This window comes from Aethalodelphis obliquidens, unplaced genomic scaffold (assembly GCF_003676395.1).
Source record: "Aethalodelphis obliquidens isolate GAN/ISIS:26980383/991018 unplaced genomic scaffold, ASM367639v1 scaffold28, whole genome shotgun sequence".
NCBI classification, from domain to species: domain Eukaryota; kingdom Metazoa; phylum Chordata; class Mammalia; order Artiodactyla; family Delphinidae; genus Aethalodelphis; species Aethalodelphis obliquidens.
This window is the reverse complement of record NW_020837972.1, coordinates 5,365,018-5,384,400: the sequence shown is the minus strand read 5'-3', so window position 1 is coordinate 5,384,400 and position 19,383 is coordinate 5,365,018. Positions and strand designations below refer to the sequence as shown.

At 53.1% G+C, this 19,383-nt stretch overlaps 2 protein-coding genes across 7 annotated transcripts in view; both read left to right on the top strand.

Moving 5' to 3' along the window:
* The window catches only part of KIAA1671 (KIAA1671 ortholog), a 186,345-nt gene extending 181,014 nt beyond the window's left edge, over nt 1–5,331 (top strand). For 5 of the 6 annotated variants that reach the window (XM_027124446.1, XM_027124447.1, XM_027124443.1 and 2 more), the window contains one exon: nt 215–5,331. The gene's annotated coding sequence lies outside the window, so the exon portion shown is untranslated. The remainder of the gene's footprint in view (nt 1–214) is intronic. The other variant, XR_003436668.1, reaches the window with a different exon arrangement.
* Nucleotides 5,332–8,691: 3,360 nt separating this feature from the next.
* CRYBB3 (crystallin beta B3) lies at nt 8,692–14,539 on the top strand. The gene is made up of 5 exons (XM_027124448.1): nt 8,692–9,217; nt 10,769–10,887; nt 12,446–12,578; nt 12,910–13,052; nt 14,252–14,539. The coding sequence occupies exons 1-5, from the start codon at nt 9,143–9,145 to the stop codon at nt 14,415–14,417; spliced, it is 636 nt and encodes a 211-aa protein (XP_026980249.1). The 5' UTR covers nt 8,692–9,142; the 3' UTR covers nt 14,418–14,539.
* The last annotated feature ends 4,844 nt before the right edge of the window (nt 14,540–19,383 follow it).

Sequence of the window (19,383 nt, the reverse complement as noted above, 5' to 3'; positions counted from 1 at the left end):
ACCTGACCCTAAATTTCACATTCATTCCATCATATCCAGCCGCCTGCCACCTTCCCCATCCCACCCCTCAAAAAAAAAAGTCGTCTTTCCTGGCCTGTAGCTTGTGGGGTGGCTGCCTTGGGGAGCACCAGAAAAGTGTCTAGGGCTCAATGATGGGGAGAAATGGCGTCTCTTGTTCCCCCTGCTGACACCAGGACTGTCCCTTCCTCTCCAGACAGGGGCCACTGCCACGTCTAATGAACAAGCCTTAACTGTCAGTACCCGAAGACGAGGTCCCGCTGCTGCCGTTGCTTCCTGCACACACCTGGGCCCTTCCGGTCGGTCGGTCTGTTGGTCGGGTGGAGAAGGCTGCCCAATGCCCCCCGTCACCACAGGCTCTCCCGGACGGATGGGGCAGGAAGGCCTACCCTCCACGAGCACGTGCTCTGTCTCCCAGGACAGCACTTCAGGCTGGGAAAGAAGCCAGGCGGCCCAGAAATGTCCATGCTGGTGGTTTGGTTTGGTTTTGTTTAATGTAAAAATGTGCATTTCTACCCATTTTAAACCCCTGCAGCAGCTCCAGGAATATGGATGTAAGGCTGGACCGTCTCCCCTGGGTTCTGAGTCGTGAAAGCGCCTCTTCCCCCCCGACCCCCACCCAGGGCTGGTCTTTTTTTGGAAGGACATTTCCAAGGAAGATGAAACCATACATTTCCTGCTGTAACTGTGGTCCCAGCAGTACCACCGGGTTGGGGGCTTTGATCGCTCCTTTGGCGAATTCCTTCTCCCTCTCGAAGAATCAGCAGTTCTGATCTTTAAACACACCTGCCCTCATTCTTTCAAGTGTATTTATCCTCCCGGTGGGGCTGTGTGCAGAGCTTGCCTGTTCCATTGTACATCACGTTTTGTTTGCTTTAGAAGGTGATAAAGCAATAATCCAGCCAACTTTCTTTGAAATTTGATATGTATATATGTTTTTATGTTAAAGAACAGGAGGAGAGGCGTGTGAATAGTTTGCGTGAAGTATCCAATCATCTCAGGTTATCTTATCCCTACCCCAAGCTTTTTAAAAATTCTGATTGTCACCCTGGTGTACACTTTCCTGGTTCCTATTCATCCGAGCTCTGATTTCTGTAGGGTGACCTTTGTCCCTTGGCCTCAAGGTTCAAAAACCTGCAGCCCAAATGGCAGTGCCTTTCCCTCCCAAACATCAGACCCACCCGAGAGGCTTTTGCTCCGAAGTCCCTTTCTGAACACAACCTGAGCTGCTGGCATAAAAGATCTATTCCCAGTTGGTCTCAGGACAAACGATGAATGAGGGGTCCTTTTTGTTTCTTCTCACCTCTTCTTTCTACCCAACCTCCCCCCAATTCTACCTGACCAGGTGCTTTTTCTAGGTCCAAATGCAGGAAGGGAGGGTCTTGCTGAAAGCCCTTCTCTGGAGGGGGGTCCCCCCGACCCCCAGCCCAGGAACTCTGGACAGACTTGCTAGACGCTAGGTAACCAAGTATAGGCTTGCCTTGCCTCTTTTTTTTCTTGGCAACTCTAAGCTCATTCCCAGGAATCTCCAAGACCTCTGGGCTCTCCAGTCATGGCTACTCTGTCCTTGTTTTTGGAAATCCTCCACACCAGTCTCCTCCACCTCTTGAGCCCAAGGCCCCAGCAGTCATCCCAGGGATAGTCGGCCCACCGCCATGTCTGGAGTTGCCATAAACTTTGTGCCAACCTTGCCCGGGAGACACCCATGTGTGAGAGAGATGCGTGGGCAGTTCACAGGGCAGCCTGTGTTGCTGAGGGGCACTGGGCCTGAGCTTCCTAATGGAGCTTTGCTCAGCAGTGGACTTCCCAAAAGGTGAAAATCTCTCCTAATAAATCCATTCTTTGCAAATGGTGTCAAAACCTGCTTCCCTTCTCCCTGGCCACCCCTCCTTCAGTCTCTGTTTGTCTCCTCCGCTCTTCCTCCCTTATCTCCCTTTACCACCTCTTCCCTCTCTTGGGTGTGGCAGGATGGAGCCCAATCCCGTCCCTGCAGGTTAAGACAAACACCCGGGCCCGAGAGGGGCTGTGGTTCAGCACCATGCACAGCGACCGAGGTTGGGGTGAGAGGCCCTCCCTCCCTGAGTCCTGTTGGCTGGGCGGTGGTTGGAGCCCGTCTCCCGGGCAACCTTGTGCATCTGGAAACCTCGTGCATGTGTGTCTGGAGATCTGGTCCTGCTCCATCACAGTCTGTATTCTCTTCATTCCCTGCGTCTGTGGTCAGTCCGCTGTCTCTGGCCATTTGGGGATTTAATCCTTTCAGGAACCGCGTCAGCTGATTTTCCTTTCTTACTCTTCAGAGACCCAGCTCATGTTTCATTTCAGTTTTGCTGTAGTGTCCAGGTCGGTAGGTCCTCTAGACACTCCCAGTGTGCTGTGACCCTGACGTCTTTTCTCGCCTGCTGTCTTTCTTTGCCTTTCTCAAGGTGGAAAGGCCCCTTGGTACCATCTTAGGCAGTAGGAAGCCACTTGCTCTGTCCGGTCAGTATAGTGATACTCACCGTGCGAAACTCTCAGTCTTGAATTAGTCCTGTTTCATCCCATGTATACCCAACAGGAAAGAAAAACACTTGAAAACAAGATTGACCTGGAGGTCTTCTGCCTAACCTCCCACACCTGGATTGGAAATAAAAATCCATTTCATTCCTTGGTGATGAGGACATACAAAGTCCACCCCTTGACACTGACTACAGCAGCCTCATCCCTTCACCGCTGAGCAGACAGTCACGGTGGGCCAGGAGCGGCCTACGCAGTGCAGCTCCCGTCAGCCCCGGCTCCCGCGATGATCAGTACAATGAAGTTCGCAGCAACTGATGCTGAGAGCCTTTGCAGATAGCCAGGCAAACGGGTTATTTATTTCTCCTCTTTCTAAGCCAGGTGAGCTCTTGGGGGCTGAGCAAGGGGTTGTATGGTAGTTTCTTGAGTTTGCCTGGAGCCACCTTTGGAAATCTGCCTCCTTTTAAACTAACTTAATATGCCTTAATCATTTGTATGCAATCAGGTCACCCGCCCTCATCCAGCCCTCCTCCCCTGGGCCTTTGGCTTGCTTTAAATGAGAGTTTTATACAGAATGCATCAAAAATAAGATGGATAGATAGGTGATTTTTTAAATTATACTCTCTCTCTCTCACACACTCTCTCTCTCCCCCTCCATCCCCCCACACCCTCTTTGCACATCAGCATTTTGAGAGCTGGTCTTTTGATAAGTCCATATCTTTTTCCCCTCCAGTAGATCCCCTTCTTCATGGTCTCTTGCCTAATGTAACAGAAGCCTTTGGCCTGTAAAATTCCATGGTGAGGGCTCAAAAATCAGTGTTGTGGAGAACCTCTCAGTACCACCAGAGAAACTCCAGTGGAAGAGAAGCCTCACTAAACCCCAGTGGAGTTTAGAGTGTTGGGGGCCTTGAGTGATGCTGCCCTGACGGCCTCATGTTGTCTGGGGTTCGGGGAAAGGACAATCAGATGGGGAGGTTTTGCAGGGGACAAGCAAAGTCATGTACTTTCAGACAAATGTGTTTTCCCTTGTGCTTCCCAGGAAGAAGTGAGGCCAACTCTAGGTATCGGAATAGAGCTGAGCCTGAGGTCTTCAACCTTAGAGGCTGTGCAGGGGATTTGGAAAAACCTTAGGCATGATCTCCCTGAAGGAGACCTCAGCTGCTCCCACCCGACGCTGACAGCTGCCTTGTCCATTCACATTTTTCATCACGGTACCCCCAGACTGCCCCAGGAGCTAGGCGTCGTTACAAAGCTAAAAACCCACAGATGTGTCATTGGATCACCTCCAAAACAAAATGCTTGCTGAAAGGTGACGTGGGCCTGCGTGGAAGACAGCGTCGCGCCCAAGGAGACGACTCTCAAGGCAGCCACTCCCTCTCTCCTCCTCCATCCCTGTGGTTCCTCCCACACAGCACTGTCCCTTAATACAGGAAGCTAGATGACGGTTGTCTTTGTGTAAACTAGCATTTCAGGGTGAGGTCTGCAGGGAGGTGGGAGAAAAACTCTATCCACCGGGAATTGCGCCGCCTCCAATTTATGCCGTGGCGAGTCATACAGTAATGGAGAATCCTTCTATAGCCTCCGACTGTGCCTTTCCTCCTCCAACATGTGATAAAACAGGAAAGCAAAAAAAAAAAGCCCCATGGCATCGTGATTCCATGGAGTAGGAGGGAGCCACTTAAGGGAGAGGGGACCTGCCCCACATCCGGAAGGGGGCCCACCTTGGGCCTCACCCGCTTAGGGAGTGATGGATCTGAGCCCTGTGCTGAGAAGCTGCCAGGAGTTACCCTGTTGGAATTCTGGGCAAGTCGAGGGTCTGGAAACATGGAACCGCATAGAAAACCGGTCGGCATGAATGTGCTGAGTCTTGGTCTGTATCTCCCTTGGCCCCCATCACCCCTCTAGAGATTTCTTTCTTTTGTCTAGGTTGGTTCCTGCAGGGAGGGGGCCAGAAAACCAGGTACCTGGAAAGTCAGCCTGAGATTTCCAGCAAGGTAACTTCCCAGCCGCTCACTGCTCACCTCCCAGCATCTCCCTAAACGGCCGCCCTCACACCTGGCGCCACACCATCTCCCATGAATCAGCCTGGCACTGTTGTAACAGTCTCCGGCGGCGTCACATCTGCTAAAAAAAACAACGTGACGCCGTTGTCTAAAGAATGAGCTCATTCCACATAGCCTTATAGATCCTGTAAATACGGGGCTCACGAAAGTCATCTGTTGTGTTACTGAAGATATTTTGTACTGTGTTGTTCCCTAAATCATACCAACGTCCTACAAGTCCTGCACTTCCCAGATGGTTATGAGCCTCAAAATGCTTTGCAAGGTGGAGGGGTGAGTGGAAATATATATACGTACGCTATGTATTTTCCTAACCTTTCTTCTGGGTCCCTTCCTCCGATATTTGAGTCACGATCGAAAAGGAACTCGAGTCCTGTGTGCGAGAAAGTTGAAGCGTCCTGCCAGTTGGTGTCCTTGCAGTTGCCTTATGAATTCACAGGCTCCAGGAGTTCTGAACAGAAGGTGGTCGACCGGCACTTTATCCAGTCCCAGAAATGATCTCTAATCGTGTGACTGAGAATTCATCTAGAGAAACCTATATTTTTAACATCAAAACAAACGGGACTTCCCGGACCTCACAGAGTATTGGATGTCTACCAGTGCTTTTCTATTTTGTAACTGTAAAGAGGTTTCATACGCACAGCAGAGCAGTTGGGAATCTGGTCGACTGCCCTAAAACAAAATGACCTTTGCATGTACAAAGACGTTGCATTCAGACTCTGAAAGCAGCAAATAAAGCTTTGACGCGAGCTGCACTGGAGACGTCAGCGTGTCGGTGTGTGAATGAATGGACTCCCCCATGCATGCATGCCTGTCCCCAGCTGAGTCAGCCTCTCCGCTGCGGCGAGCTGGGGGCCAGACGGAGGGAGGGCGCAGCAGGGGTCCTGGGAAAGGGGGCCGATGGAGAAAAGCAGGATCTCCATTCGACGTGGGCTTGGGTCCTCATTCTGCCTCCTCCTGGCTGTGGGGTATCTCTGAACCCCCATGGTTCTCCAGAATGGGGGTGGTGACAGCGATAATAGTGGGCAAAAGTTAAAGGCGGTGGCTCTCAGCTGGGTGGATTGTGTCCCCCGCGCGACATCTGGCAATGACAGGAGATGTTGTTTTAGTGATCACAAGGAGGGAAGGGAGATGCTACTGGCATCTAGTGGGTGGAGGCCAGGGATGCCGCTTAGCATTGTACACTGTGCAGGACAGCCGTCACACCCCAGCGCACAGAATGATCCGGCCCCAGATGGCAATAGGGCCAGGACTGAGAACTCTAGGTTAAAGAAATGCGGCCCAGGAAATCTGGGCATATAGTAGGTCTTCAGGATCCTAAAGGAACTGATGGGCGTTGGGGAGTCAGGCCTGATAGGCTGTCGCACCTCTGTCTTCCCCCTTATATCCCCAGCAGCTGGCGGCTGCATCCCAGGTTAAGGGGTTGAGACCAGCTCTGCTTTCCATGGGCACCAGAAGGAAGCAGCCTCTTGGTTTGAACTGTCAACAGTAGGCAGGATCCTCAGTGATTAAAAGCTAGAAGGTAGCGCTGTGCTGAGTGTCTTGCTTTTGTGATCTCTCAGTGGCTCGAGGAGAGAGAAGCTTCTCCATTTACAGATGAAGAGGCTGTGATTCTGACCTTCATTTGCTCACCCAAGGTCACACAAATCCACCTGTTTCCAGAGCCCAGCTGTCACCCACACCTCCAGGGATGCAAGGAGGTTGGGTTTTGTGCCGACTTGAGAATGTTAGCCAAAAACAAACAGCAAAAGAAAACCGTCTTGGTTAACAATTTACCCCTTTGCCCTCATTATTTTATTCATTCAGCAATCATTAAATACAGGTTCCCCTCCACTATCCGAAAGCAGAGCGTTCCTCTGAAACCTTTCCTAAGCTGCAATGGCATAAATTGAAGAAGCAATTACCTGAGGACACATCTTGCTCACAGATGCACAGAAGAAATGGAGATAAAGCACAGATGCTGTCAGACACAGTTCAAAGCTCCGGCCGCTTGATGCTGAGATACTGAGTGTGGTTCCCACGGGAGGCACTTGGTGGCGCCACTCGCTGCTTGGGGCTCACCTCACCACTGTCATGGCTCGTTATAAAATGAACACTGAACGTGATTTTTGCTTTTCACCCTATTTTTGTAAAAGCAGAAATTCTCTGGATTTCTTTCCGTTAAAAAAAACAGGTGCTAATGTAGGTCTTTCATTAAAGCAAAGTAGCTTAAGGAAAACTTTCGAAAAGCCGGGAAATTCTGGTAGCTATCACAGGCAAAATTATACTTTGTTAAGCACACACACAAAATGCATGGATCTTTTTTTTGGTCATAAATAAAGGGACTATCATGATCATCTTTATTTCTATTTAGGCTAAGAGCTGGGCCCTGGATGAGGCCAACCCCTTCTCCTCTGCTGTGTGACCCTGGGTGAGTGACTCCACATCTCTGATCTGTCTCCCCCTCTATAAAGTGGAGATCATAATTCCTCCCCTAAAGAGGGCTGCGTGAGGATTGAACATACTGCTCGTGAAGCTGGCCCAGTGCCGTGCACATAGTAGGTCTTCAATAAATGGTCACTGTTATTTGTCAATGTATAATGAAATGCGCAACGAAAATGAATCTTTGTATAACGAATCTTCTGTATAACGAAAATGAATCTTTGTTGGGTCTGTTACCACATCTCGTGGAAATGTTTGGGTGGATTTACACGCAACTTGGAGGGTATGTTCAGGGAGATCTGACTTAAAATTTAGGCCACGTGGCACATGGGAAAACTGAGAGATTCTGGGACCCCTCACTTTAAGACCTGGAGCCATTCCAAGGACGTCATGCACCTCAATAGGAAGATGGTGGAGCTGAGAAGCCAAAGGAAGGAAGTTGAAGACACTGAGATCTTTACACCCCGATGCCCCCTGCCTGGTGCTGCCGGGCTTCCCACAAAGCTGATGCAGGCCGTCTGCCCCCAGGAAGTCATCAGAGGCCACGGCTGAGGATACAGAGGCATGGGGGCCTCCCTGGGCCTGCTATTGGGGTGAAGTGGCCCGCACAGAATCAGGTGGACAGGGCGCTGCCTCAGCAAGCCAGGATGTGCTGGGCTGTCAGAAAACGCCCATAAATAGGACGGTCCCTGCAGAAGCAGACTGAGTCTGCAGACAGCATCGGCCCCTCTGTTCTCAAGGCGACTGCAACAGGTTCATTCTGGGTATGCGGGGAGAGAGAGGCAGGCCCGGACCTTGGTGGTCTCCGGGGGGCGTGCACAGCTGGCCCCCTGCACCAACCGGGGATCCACGTGAGGGCTGGAGCCGAGAGGGAGGAACCAGGACAGCGACCAAGCCAGCTGGTGTCTGAGGGGGTGCGCAGGGTCGAGCCCTTGGCTGTGAGCTTAGGGCAGGGGACCTACAAAGACTGAGCACCGCTGAGGAAGCGGAATGGGCAAACTGGGGGCCTGCCACATCTGCTGAGAATCCTCTGTGAGCTGGACCTCCATGACCTGGACCAGGCCCTGTTTCCTGCTGAGGCTGGACACAGGCAGACAGACAGCCCGCAGGCTACGCATCCCTGGGCCTGTGTCCTGAGTATATGGGCCACGCAGCCCATCTACTTCGAGGAATGTGGGGTGTAGCTGAGGCCACTGTGGATGTCTGAAATGGGCATGTGTGTGTGCAAGAAAGAGAGAGGGGCTGTGTTTGTGCAACAGGTGGGAAGTGACCGTGTACAATGACCACGGGAGCTTGTGTGTGTGTGTGTGTGTGTGTGTGTGTGTGTGCACCTGTGCGTGTGCTGATGAGCAGGAAAACAGTCCTATGTGTCTGTGTGTGTGGCATCAAGAGACTCCTTCCACGTGACTAATGCAGGCCCAGGGGTGTGTGGCACAGTCCCTAGGGATGCAGGGGAGCTGTCTGTCTGTCTGTTTGTGTCTGTGTCTCTTTAAGTGGCTGGAACAAAGTGCTCCATAAATGCATATGAAACGAATAAGTGAATGCAGAGAAACTGGACTGGAGCCGGTGTCCCAGGACCTGGTCCGGCATCATGCTTTCTCTAGATGTCTGTCTGTCTGTCCATCTCCCACCAGTCTGTGGTCTCTTCCTCTCCATCATCTAGCACAGGGCCAGGCACCAACTGGGTTCTCACGGAATCTTTGGCAAGTGAAGGAGTCAGTGAACAAAAAACTATACTGCTTGGGGTGCAGAGGCGGGAGAGATTCCTGTAGAGGAAACCCAGGCAACGCCCACCCTCTGAGCAGGGTCTGGAGGTGCTGTGTCCGCACAGAGCTCCGGGTGTGGGGGAAGGGCACGCGCTTTGGAGCCCAGTCCCAGCCCCACCTCACTGGGCCTCGGGATTACCCTCTGTAAAATGGGGATCCTGACCCCCCTGACTGTCCCGGTCCCTGTGGTCCATAGTAGATACTAAGGGGATGTTTGCTGAATGACTGAGTGACCACATGTAGGCTGTGAGCAATGACCACATCTCAGAGGCAGCCAAGTTCTATAGCTCAGCCTCGACTCCAATCACGTCAACACCTGGTTTTGCCCGGGTGCACCTGGTGACTCTTTTGCCTTTGACTGAAGCCACAGGTGTTCCTGGGGCAATGGCGGAGCAGCACAGCGCGCCGGAACAGGCTGCCGCCGGCAAGAGCCACGGAGGCCTCGGGGGCGCCTACAAGGTACCGGGCAGGGAGGGGGTCCCGGGGGCTCTGGGCCCAGGGCCGCTCTTGGTCCTCGGGGTCAGCCTCCTGGCCAGGCAGCCTCTCTCCAGAAAGGAGCCGCAGCCCTTCTGGCCAGCTTGGACCACGAGGACATGTCCCCGCCCTGCGATAAATTCACTTCATGGCTCTGCCCCATCGTTCCTCTTCTGTGTCCTTGTCTGCAAAATGGAACTGGTCACGCGCACCCTGCCAGTCTCAATGCGGGTTTCAGGAGACGCGGCACTGACTCTCCTGCCCGACTCTCCTGCCCGACCTTGGTCCAGTCCCCGGCCATCTCTGGGCCCCAACGGCCCCATCTTTAAAGTGGGGATGGTACCCACACTTCTCAGTGTGAGAGCTCAGTGCGTGTGCCAGTACCATGGCCAGCTAGCGGAGGAATCTGAGAGCTGGGATTTGTTGGCTCTGTCTTTTTTTTTTTTTTTTTTTTTTTTAGTTTTTGGCCGTGCTGCGTGGCATGTGGGATCTTAGCTCCTTGACCAGGGATCGAACCCGCGCCCCCTGCATTGGAAGCGCGGAGTCTTAACCACTGGACCGCCAGGGAAGTCCCGGCTCTGTCCTTTCTAAGCTATCCCGGGGGCTTTGATTTGAGATGGGGTCCGGGAATGCATTGACTAAGGAGATAACTGGGGGCTTTAACCAGAAGGGTGCACACCGGGAGGGGAAGAGCAGCAAAGAGGCCTGCCTGGCTCTGGGCCTGATTCGTGGGTGAATCAGCCTTGCCCTGTGGACCCCCAGCTTCCCCCTGGGGAGAGCTGCCCAGAGGCAGCCGCCCACCAGAGAAGAGGGTATCGCTGCCGGCCCTTCCTGGCTCCTTTTGGCATTTGGCTTTCCCCTGACCACTCCAGTGCTCGGGAGAAAAGAGCCCGCTGGCTTGTTGAGTCCATGCCTCCACTTAACTTGCTGTGCAGCCCAGGACGTTTTCTGAGCCTCCCTTGACCCTTGTATAAAATGACCAGAGCCAATGTTCCCCAGGGACCTGCTACGAAGATAGTTTGTGCTTCTAGGCGGGTGAAAGAGGCAAAACCTTCCTCTGCCTTTGCAACCCCTTCCTCTGGGGTCTAGGGACAGGTGAAGTTCAACTGTTGCAAACTGGAGTTTTATTTGTTCTGCAGGAGGCTTTTTAAATGGAGAAATTTCACATTAAGGAAGTTACAGACTTGAAAAGCTTAGAAGGGGGCCCCCAGTCCCTCCTGTCCACAGCGGCTTCATTGCCCTACAGTAACCCTCTGGTTACTCTGGTCATTTTGCTTTACTGGATTTTGCACTGCCTCCGGCCAGATACCCGAATTGCAATCCCTGGATTAATGGGGGTTCCTGGAGGTGTTCCCCTCCATGGCCACCAGGGGGCAGGGCAGACCTGTGGCGGTGCCGGCTTCAGGCCTGTACCAGGCAGAGCTGAGGGAGCGGATGGCAGTACCTCCCTCCAAGGCCCTAAAGAGGGCCTGGCAGGACACAGGCTGGGGCTGGGAACCCTGCCCCGGTGGGATGCTCAGGAGGCTGCCCTTCCAGGTGATCGTGTACGAAATGGAGAACTTCCAGGGCAAGCGGTGCGAGCTCTCGGCCGAGTGCCCCAACCTGACAGAAAGCCTGCTGGAGAAGGTGGGCTCCATCCAAGTGGAGTCGGGGCCGTGAGTACCTGCCCCCCCAGCCCCTCCTCACAGCCCTGAGCCCTCTGGAAGTCGGGAGGTCCAGGATCAAGCTCTAGATGTGCTGTGGGGCCTTAGGCAACTCCCTTCCCATCTCTGGCCTCAGTTTTCCCACCTGTAAGATAAGAGCATTGAACTGTGATTTTCTTGGAGTCCTTCTAACTCTCCATCTCTGAGGTCAGTAGCAGGGCACTGCGGAGAGAGAACAGAGGAAGACACCCAGCACCTAGCTCAGTGCCTACTAGTGGGATTTAATAGTTTTAATAATGATGATAATATCTAAATTCTAATGTGCTTTTTATATCACTGAATCCCTCTTGACAGATGAAGAAACTGAGGCCAAAGTGGTCACGTGTCCTGTGCATGTCCACATGGCAAGCAGGAGTCCCAGCTGGACCCTGAATTTTTCAGGTGGAAAGTCCAGGCTCTGGTACTACCCACCTGGGTGATCCTGGGCAAGGTGCTTCACCCTCTTGGCCTCTATTTTCTCATCTGTCAAATAGGATAATAAGGGTACATACTTCAGAGAGAGTTTTTGTGAAAGTGAATGGAAGGATGCACATAAATAATTACAATATAGGGCTTCCCTGGTGGCGCAGTGGTTGAGGGTCCGCCTGCCGATGCAGGGGACGCGGGTTCGTGCCCCGGTCCGGGAGGATCCCACATGCCACGGAGCGGCTGGGCCCGTGAGCCATGGCCGCTGAGCCTGTGCGTCTGGAGCCTGTGCTCCGCAACGGTAGAGGCCACAGCAGTGAGAGGCCCACGTACCGAAAAAAAAAAATAAATTACAATATAATAGTCATAATAGCCCTAACAATATAATAGTAAGAAGAAGAAAAATAAGAGGAGGAGGGGGAGGGGCAGGAGAAGGAGGAAAAGGAGGAGATGTCTATGGAATACTTACTGTGTGCCAGGCATTGCATTTAAAATGTTTCTGAGAGACTTCCCTGTTGGCGCAGTGGTTAAGAATCCTCCTGCCAATGCAGGGGACACGGGCTCGAGCCCTGGTCTGGGAAGATCCCACATGCCGCGGAGCAACTAAGCCCGTGCACCACAACTACCAAGCCTGCTCTCTAGAGCCCACGAGCCACAACTATGGAGCCCGCGCTCCTAGAACCCGTGCTCTGCAACAAGAGAAGCCACCGCAATGAGAAGCCCACATACTGCAGTGAAGAGTAGCCCCCACTCGCTGCAACTAGAGAAAAGCCCGCGTGCAGCAATGAAGACCCAATGCAGCCAAAAAATTAAATTAAATAAATAAAAATAAAATAAAGAATAAAATAAAATGTTTCTGAGCAGCCTACACAGAGGCTGCACATAAAATAGATTCTCAAGACTCTTCCCCAGGATGGTTTTCTGACTCAGAGTCTCAACTCCCAGTATGTTCCAGCAGCTCCCTCAATACCAGGACCGGGGCTCAGTAGTAGCGCTGGAGGGAAGGTGCAGGGTCAAAAGTCAGCAGCTCTTGGGCACCCCCCTCACTAGTCTTGGGTCCTCCCGCAGGGCAGCAGAGGCGACCCAGGCCTCTTTCCTCCTGCAGGTGGCTGGCATTTGAGCGCAGGGCCTTCCGCGGGGAGCAGTATGTCCTGGAGAAGGGGGATTATCCTCGCTGGGACGCGTGGTCCAACAGCCACCGCGGTGACAGCCTCCTGTCCCTCCGGCCTCTGCAAATTGTGAGTATAACGCCTAGAAGCAGGACGTGCCTGGAGCTCGTGAGGCAAGCTCCTTCCACAAGCTCAGCCGAGGGCTTGGCTGGCATTCTACGTGAATAATTCTGTCCTCCTGCCACCCTCTCTGTGCCTCGCTGTCCCTACCTGCTAAATGACGGAGTTTTTAACCAGACCTGAAAGGCCCCTCTTGGTTTCACGGCTCTCTGGCTCTAAAATGCCTAAGGAGACCAGCTCTGGGGGTGGACGTTATTTGACTTAATTCTCTCCTGGAGCCTCCCTGCCCCCTGTTCTGGGCATGGGAGCAGCCGGTTCACCCCGTGGTCTTTGCCCCCAGGATGGTCCGGATCACAAGCTGCATCTCTTTGAGAACCCGGCTTTCGGCGGCCGCAAGATGGAGATAGTGGACGATGACGTGCCCAGCCTCTGGGCTCACGGCTTCCAGGACCGTGTGGCGAGCGTCCGGGCCATCAACGGGACGTAAGGGACCTGATCCCACTCTTACCCCTGCCCTGTCCTCCAGTTGGCATGCCTCTGGCTCCACACAGAATCTTTGTTCACAATTTCCTACACAGCTGACGTTTCCTGCTCCTTCAGGCCCGGAGGCCCTTCACTCAAGTCAGTGCGTCTATACCAACGGTGCTCAAAGCCCCATTCAAGATCCCCCATGAGGCGAATGTCCAATTGCTTGCATTCCTGTACCATTGGTTATCCAGGAAGCCTTGACTTATAGACAGTTTTATCTTTTTTTTTAACCAAGTGAAGTCTGTCCCCCTTACCTGTCTCCATCAAAATCTTCACTCCTTTTCTGAACATCCCTAGGCCCTTGAACTCAGATATTTTTTTCCTTTTCGCAATCTTTGTCCTTCTTACCAGGGAACCCAGCCTGTAGGTAGGCGTGGCTTGAGTAGTACATAGGAGAGCAGGCTCATCACCTCCCTCCTTCTAGGCTTGATATCTCTGTTAATACAATCTTAGGATCACCATCCCTTTGTCCAGGTGACTGTATCTCACTTGCAGGCTTGTGATCTGGGGTTGGGCCTTGAAAGGTGCCACCTCTACCTGATAATAATGTATTCAACAACTTTTTACTAAGTTATCACCTATGGTCAGGGTATGGGGGCAACAAGAACTATACAATTCCTCCCTCAAGAATTTCACAGTCTTATAGGGAGACAGACAAGGAAATAGTATTCGCAATTCGTTGTGATCAGAATTGTGATGGGGGATGTACAGGGCCTCTGAGGGTCCTGATGAGGCACTTGATTCAGCCTGGGGGTGTCAGGAAGGGCTTTCTGGAGGAGGAGATATCTGAATTGATATGTAAAGGATACTAATGAAAGAGGAGATGAAATAAGGTTGGGGCAAGGACAAGCATTCCAGGCAGAAGGAACAGCATGTGTAAAGGCTCAGAGACATGCAGGTTCAGGGAGAATAGAATAAGACAGGCTGGAGTGTGGGGTATAAAGAAGGAATGAGAGATGAGGCTAGAGATGCTACGTGAAGAATCTTGTGGGCAGGATTAGGAGTTTGAGTTCATCCCGAGGGCACTGGGGAGCCAGGGAGGGATTTAGGCAGGTGGAGGGCATGATCAAACGCTGGCTTTAAAAGACTCGGTCTGGCCGGAGGCAAGAGATTGGACACTTACCACCCTCACCCCGACCTTGGTCTCCCTGCAGGTGGGTTGGCTACGAGTTCCCCGGCTACCGCGGCCGCCAGTACGTGTTTGAGCGGGGTGAGTACCGCCACTGGAACGAGTGGGACGCCAACCAGCCCCAGCTGCAGTCTGTGCGCCGCATCCGCGACCAGAAGTGGCACAAGCGGGGCTGCTTCCTCAGCAGCTGAAGGGCGCCCAGGCCCCAGTGGCCCAGGCCCACCCTGGGGGGCAGCAAGGGCAAGAAGAGGCGGCTCCAGGGCCGGGGTGAGGGCCTGCCTGGCCACCCTTCCCCGGAATCTGCTCAATAAAGCCTGGGGCCGGTCCCCCACCTGCCATGTTCCTCCGTGTCACTTTTTGAGGGGGCTGGGCCCCAGGTAGAGCCCAGGGGAGGGGCAGGATGAAGGAGGCTGGGGCTTGAGGGTTCTGAGAGCCCCAAGGGAGGGCTGTGAGCTGTGCTTCCATTTGAGGCAGAACCACATGCGCATCCTGCCCCGATTTTGTGTCTGTCTGCCTGTGTCTCCATCTGTCAGTCCGTCCATCCATCCATCCATCCATCCTTCTCGTCTTCCTTCCATATTTCTGTGTTTTCTTCTGTCCATTGATTTATCCATCCCTCCTTCTACCCACCCATCTTTCTACCCATTCTTTCAATTCTTCCTTCTATCCTCCCATCAACCCATCCATCCATCCCTCCATCCATCCATCTTACATCCCTCCCTCCCTCTGTCCATCCCTCCATCCCTCCCTCCCTCCATCCATCCATCCATCCACTCATCCGTCCATCCATCTACCCATCCAGCCCTCCCATCCATCCATCCTTGCATCAGTCCTTTCGCCCATTAATCCATCCATCCTTCCTTTCTCCCATCCACCTGTCCATCATTCCCCCTCCATCTCTCCGTCAGTCTCTATTTTCACTAACTTATTCCACAAGTGCCAGGCCCTGTTCAAGGCCTGAGGTCACAGCAGTGAACAAAGCAGAGTCCCGCCCACACAGAGCTCACCTTCTAGGAGGGACAGAACGTAAATGAACAGGTAAATTTGAATATAATGTCAGGAGGTGGGAAGGGCTAAGGACAAGGAAGCGGGATACAAGGATGCAGAGTGATGGGGTCACGGTCAGAGAACTCTGAGGAGGTGACATTTGACCTCAGACCTGAATGACCCATGAGAACATTCCAGGCGGAGGAAGAACAGGCTTGAAGGTCATAGGCTGGAGTGCGGCTGAGTGATGGAGACACAGCAAGGAGGGTTAAGTAAGAGATGGGGAGGGGGGTCAGAGAGGGCGTGCGGTCGGCATTTAGGACTCCACAGACTCTGGGAAAGTCTGACTCTTCTCCCGGGGGCGGGAGCCACAGAGAGTTTGAACGAGGCGAGACATGGTCTGTCTTTGGGTTTAATAGGAGCGCTCTGGCTGTGGCGCAGAGCAGAGACGGTGGGACCAAGGGGGAAGCAGGGAGACCGGTTGGGGAGCTCCTGCAGAGATCCGGGCGAGCCGTGATGCTATGGTGCCCCTGACCCGCTCTCTTCCACGCATTGGTGACTGTCGCCCTGCCCAGAGATCTGCAGCCTCGGCTCAAGGGCTAAGCCCCCATCCCACCCGCCGGCCCTGAGCCTCAGTGGCTTCCTCCAGCCCAAGGGGGGACACCGTGGCTGCGCACATGAGTCTCCTCTGCCGCCCGCTCCCCGCCCCCCTCCCCGCCATGGGAATAGGAGGGACTGTCCCGTCTGACAGTCAGAACACAGCTGGCCTCCGGGGATCACCCCTCCCATCTCCAGGAGCCAATTCCGACCTTGCTCCCCTGTTGCCCCTGCAGCCCGTTCCGGCCTCCCGCAGCCTCCCCACGGCTAAAGGCCGCTGGTATGGGGGAGGCCTGGGAGGGCCCCAGGAAGACATTAAATAAAATGGGGCAATTTTCAGTTACTTCAGCCTGTGTGCTTAAAAAAATATGCACAGCTGAGAAATCACCTCGAATTATTCCTACATTGGTGTGTAGGGCAGAGCTGGGGTGGGTGAGGGCACCCAGCAAGGAGGCAGGTGGAAGGCAGGGGTTGACTCCCTGGATGTGGGGACGGCAGCACCCACCCCTCCTCACCCCTTCCTCCCACCAGCACCCACTCCTTCCTCCCTGTCACAGAGAGACGCCTTGTTATGCTTTATCCATCAGTGCTCACTGAACACCAGACCCAGTGCTAGGGCTTTTTATGCATCATCATCTCGTCGAATCCTAACGAAGACCTTGGAAGGCACAGTTATTCATCCTATTCAACAGATGAGGAAACCGAGGCTCAGAGAGGCCGTATCACCTTCCCAGGGCCACACAGACAGGAAGTGGTAGAGCCGAGGTTTGAACCCTGTATTTTGATGCTAGAACATCTGTTTCTGAGCCCTACACGCTCTGATGTATCCATCAGGGGCGGAGAAACATCACAGAAAAGGAAACAACGGTTGCCACAGCAACAATTTTAACAAGAATAATAGTAGTCACTGCTCTCCAGCCCCTACTGTCACCGAGTCCACTACTGCTTTATAGAATCAGCTCTCATCTGTGATGGGTGATCATGACCTCCATTTGCAGAGAGGGATACTGAGGCCCAGGGTGTTGAAGTAAATTGTCCCAAGTGCCACCACATTTAAGTGGTGGGACCAGAACTCAAGTTCGTGTCCATCTCCAAAGCTCAGGTCGCCCTGCCCACCAGCTGTCGATGCTGTAGCTGAACCTTCCCCGCTGCTGCAGCTGCTGTCCGTGAAGGCGGCGGCTGTTTATTGAGCACCTGCTGTGTTCTAGGTTTTGGGCAAGAGGTGTCCATGCCTGGTCTCAATTTACACCAGGAAGGCCCCTGGCAGGCTCCAGGGTTATGGATCAGTGGAGGCAAGGAGGCCAACGCAGTACTGGGGACAGTGCCCCCTCCCCTCCCTCTCTCGGGCCAGACTTGGTCCCAGGCACTGCAGCTGGGTTAACTCTAGAGGTAGAGTTCAGCTGGACCCCATATTCGGGACAGACCCTGTCCAAAGCCTGAAACCCATAATAACCATCTGTGTCAAGGAGAGCTTGCTCTCTGCAAGTATTCCCATGCATTATCCCGTTCAACCCCACTAAAGACCTCAGAAGCACAGAGAGGGGCAGCCAACTCTGAAGGTCACACAGCCAGGGAGCAGCAGACCTGGGATTTGACCCCAGGCCTGCATAACCCCAAAAGGCTGCTCTTAACTCCAACCTAGACTTAAATTTCCACCTAACACAGGGGCAGAGCCTGAGAGGGACAGTGAAGCAAAGGCATCCCTCAGTGACAAAAGGTCAAGGTTCAGGGCCAGGAAGTCACTTTACTTAATTGAGAGGCTTTGTAGACTAATGGTTAGAGGCAGTACACCTGAGATGGGCTTTTTTTTTTTAACATCTTTATTGGAGTATAATTGCTTTACAATGGTGTGTTAGTTTCTGCTTTATAACAAAGTGAATCAGCTATACACATACATATATCCCCATATCTCTTCCCTCTTGCGTCTCCCTCTGAGATGGGCTTTTGATCCACATCACCCAGGTTTCTTTCCAGGCTCCACCACTTACTGTGTGCCTTTGGGCAAGTCACTTAACCTCTCTGTGCCTCCGTCACCTCATCTGTAACATGAAGTTAATAACACTATCTAGGTTGTTTTGAGTATTAGCATAAGATTAATTGGCAGAAAGGGATGAGAACAACAGATAAAGTGTGGGCTCTAGAAATATTCATCCTCATCCTCATCCTCATTAGAAATGATGACCCTAGGGCTTCCCTGGTGGCGCAGTGGTTGAGAGTCCACCTGCCGATGCAGGGGACACGGGTTCGTGCCCCGGTCTGGGAAGATCCCACATGCCGCGGAGCTGCTGGGCCCGTGAGCCATGGCCGCTGAGCCTGCGCGTCCGGAGCCTGTGCTCCGCAGCGGGAGAGGCCACAACGGTGAGAGGCATGCATACCGCAAAAAAAAAAAAGAAAAAAGAGAAATGATGACCCTAGATATGGGCTCCGTGGTTGTATGAAGCAGAGAGACTTGCCAGTTACTCAGTAATGGGGGGTCATCCTAAGGCTGCCAGCTCAAGCAAGAAAATAAGGAACCCAGGCTCCGTGGCCGGGCTTGGGGAGTCCAAGCTGTGACAAGGCTTCACGGGGAGAATGGGACCTGGGGGGTGAGCAGGGCTCATGGAGACAGGACTGCAGCCCAAGGACCCCTGGGAGCTGGGCGGCGGACTCTGTGGGCATCCTCCTAGGGGTCCACCATTAGGGAGCCTCAGCAAATGCATCCCCCCCACCTGCTTCTCCTGGGGTCCTCCTGCCACTTACTGCTGCCAGCGGCCCCCTCTCCCCAGCCTTCACCCTGGATGTCTTTTATCTGCTCCTGGATGGTAGCAGATGCTATGTATTTTCCCATATGCCTTAGAACCTGAAATGGTGGTGTGTGGGGGCCACTTCCAGCTGCCGGCATGTGCATGCTTGTGTGCCGGGGGGCAGCTGGCATTCTGGGGAGTTAATGCCTACTAGGAGCAGCCCTCATCCAATAGCTAACAGGAATTAGTGTATAAATACCCCAGCTCCCTACCCTCGGGTGGGAACTTGACCAAGCATTCCTCCCCATTTTGGAAAGAATCATGGCACCTGCGGCGATGTTGCCCGCAGTGTTTGCATCACCAATAAATCACCTCTGGGCCAATCCGCATGTCTGGCTGTATTATGTTAAAGAAGATCCTTCATGGGCATATGAAAATGTCAAGCACACATTCAGTTCAATATTAACTTTTTTTTTTTTTTTTTTTTTTGCGGTACGCGGACCTCTCACTGTTGTGGCCCCTCCCGCTGCGGAGCACAGGCTCCGGACGCGCAGGCTCAGCGGCCATGGCTCACGGGCCCAGCCGCTCTGCGGCATGTGGGATCTTCCCGTACCGGGGCACGAACCCGCATCCCCTGCATTGGCAGGCGGACTCTCAACCACTGCGCCGCCAGGGAAGCCCCAATATTAACTTCTTACCCAAACTTGTCCACTGTAAGTAGCACAAATACCTAACTCCTTGTTTGCATCATTCTGGTATAACTGTGTCCAAACCTTTATCTATTGAGATACATATCATTACACATTTTATTTTATTTTATTTATTCTTATATATTATAGTTAGGACATTT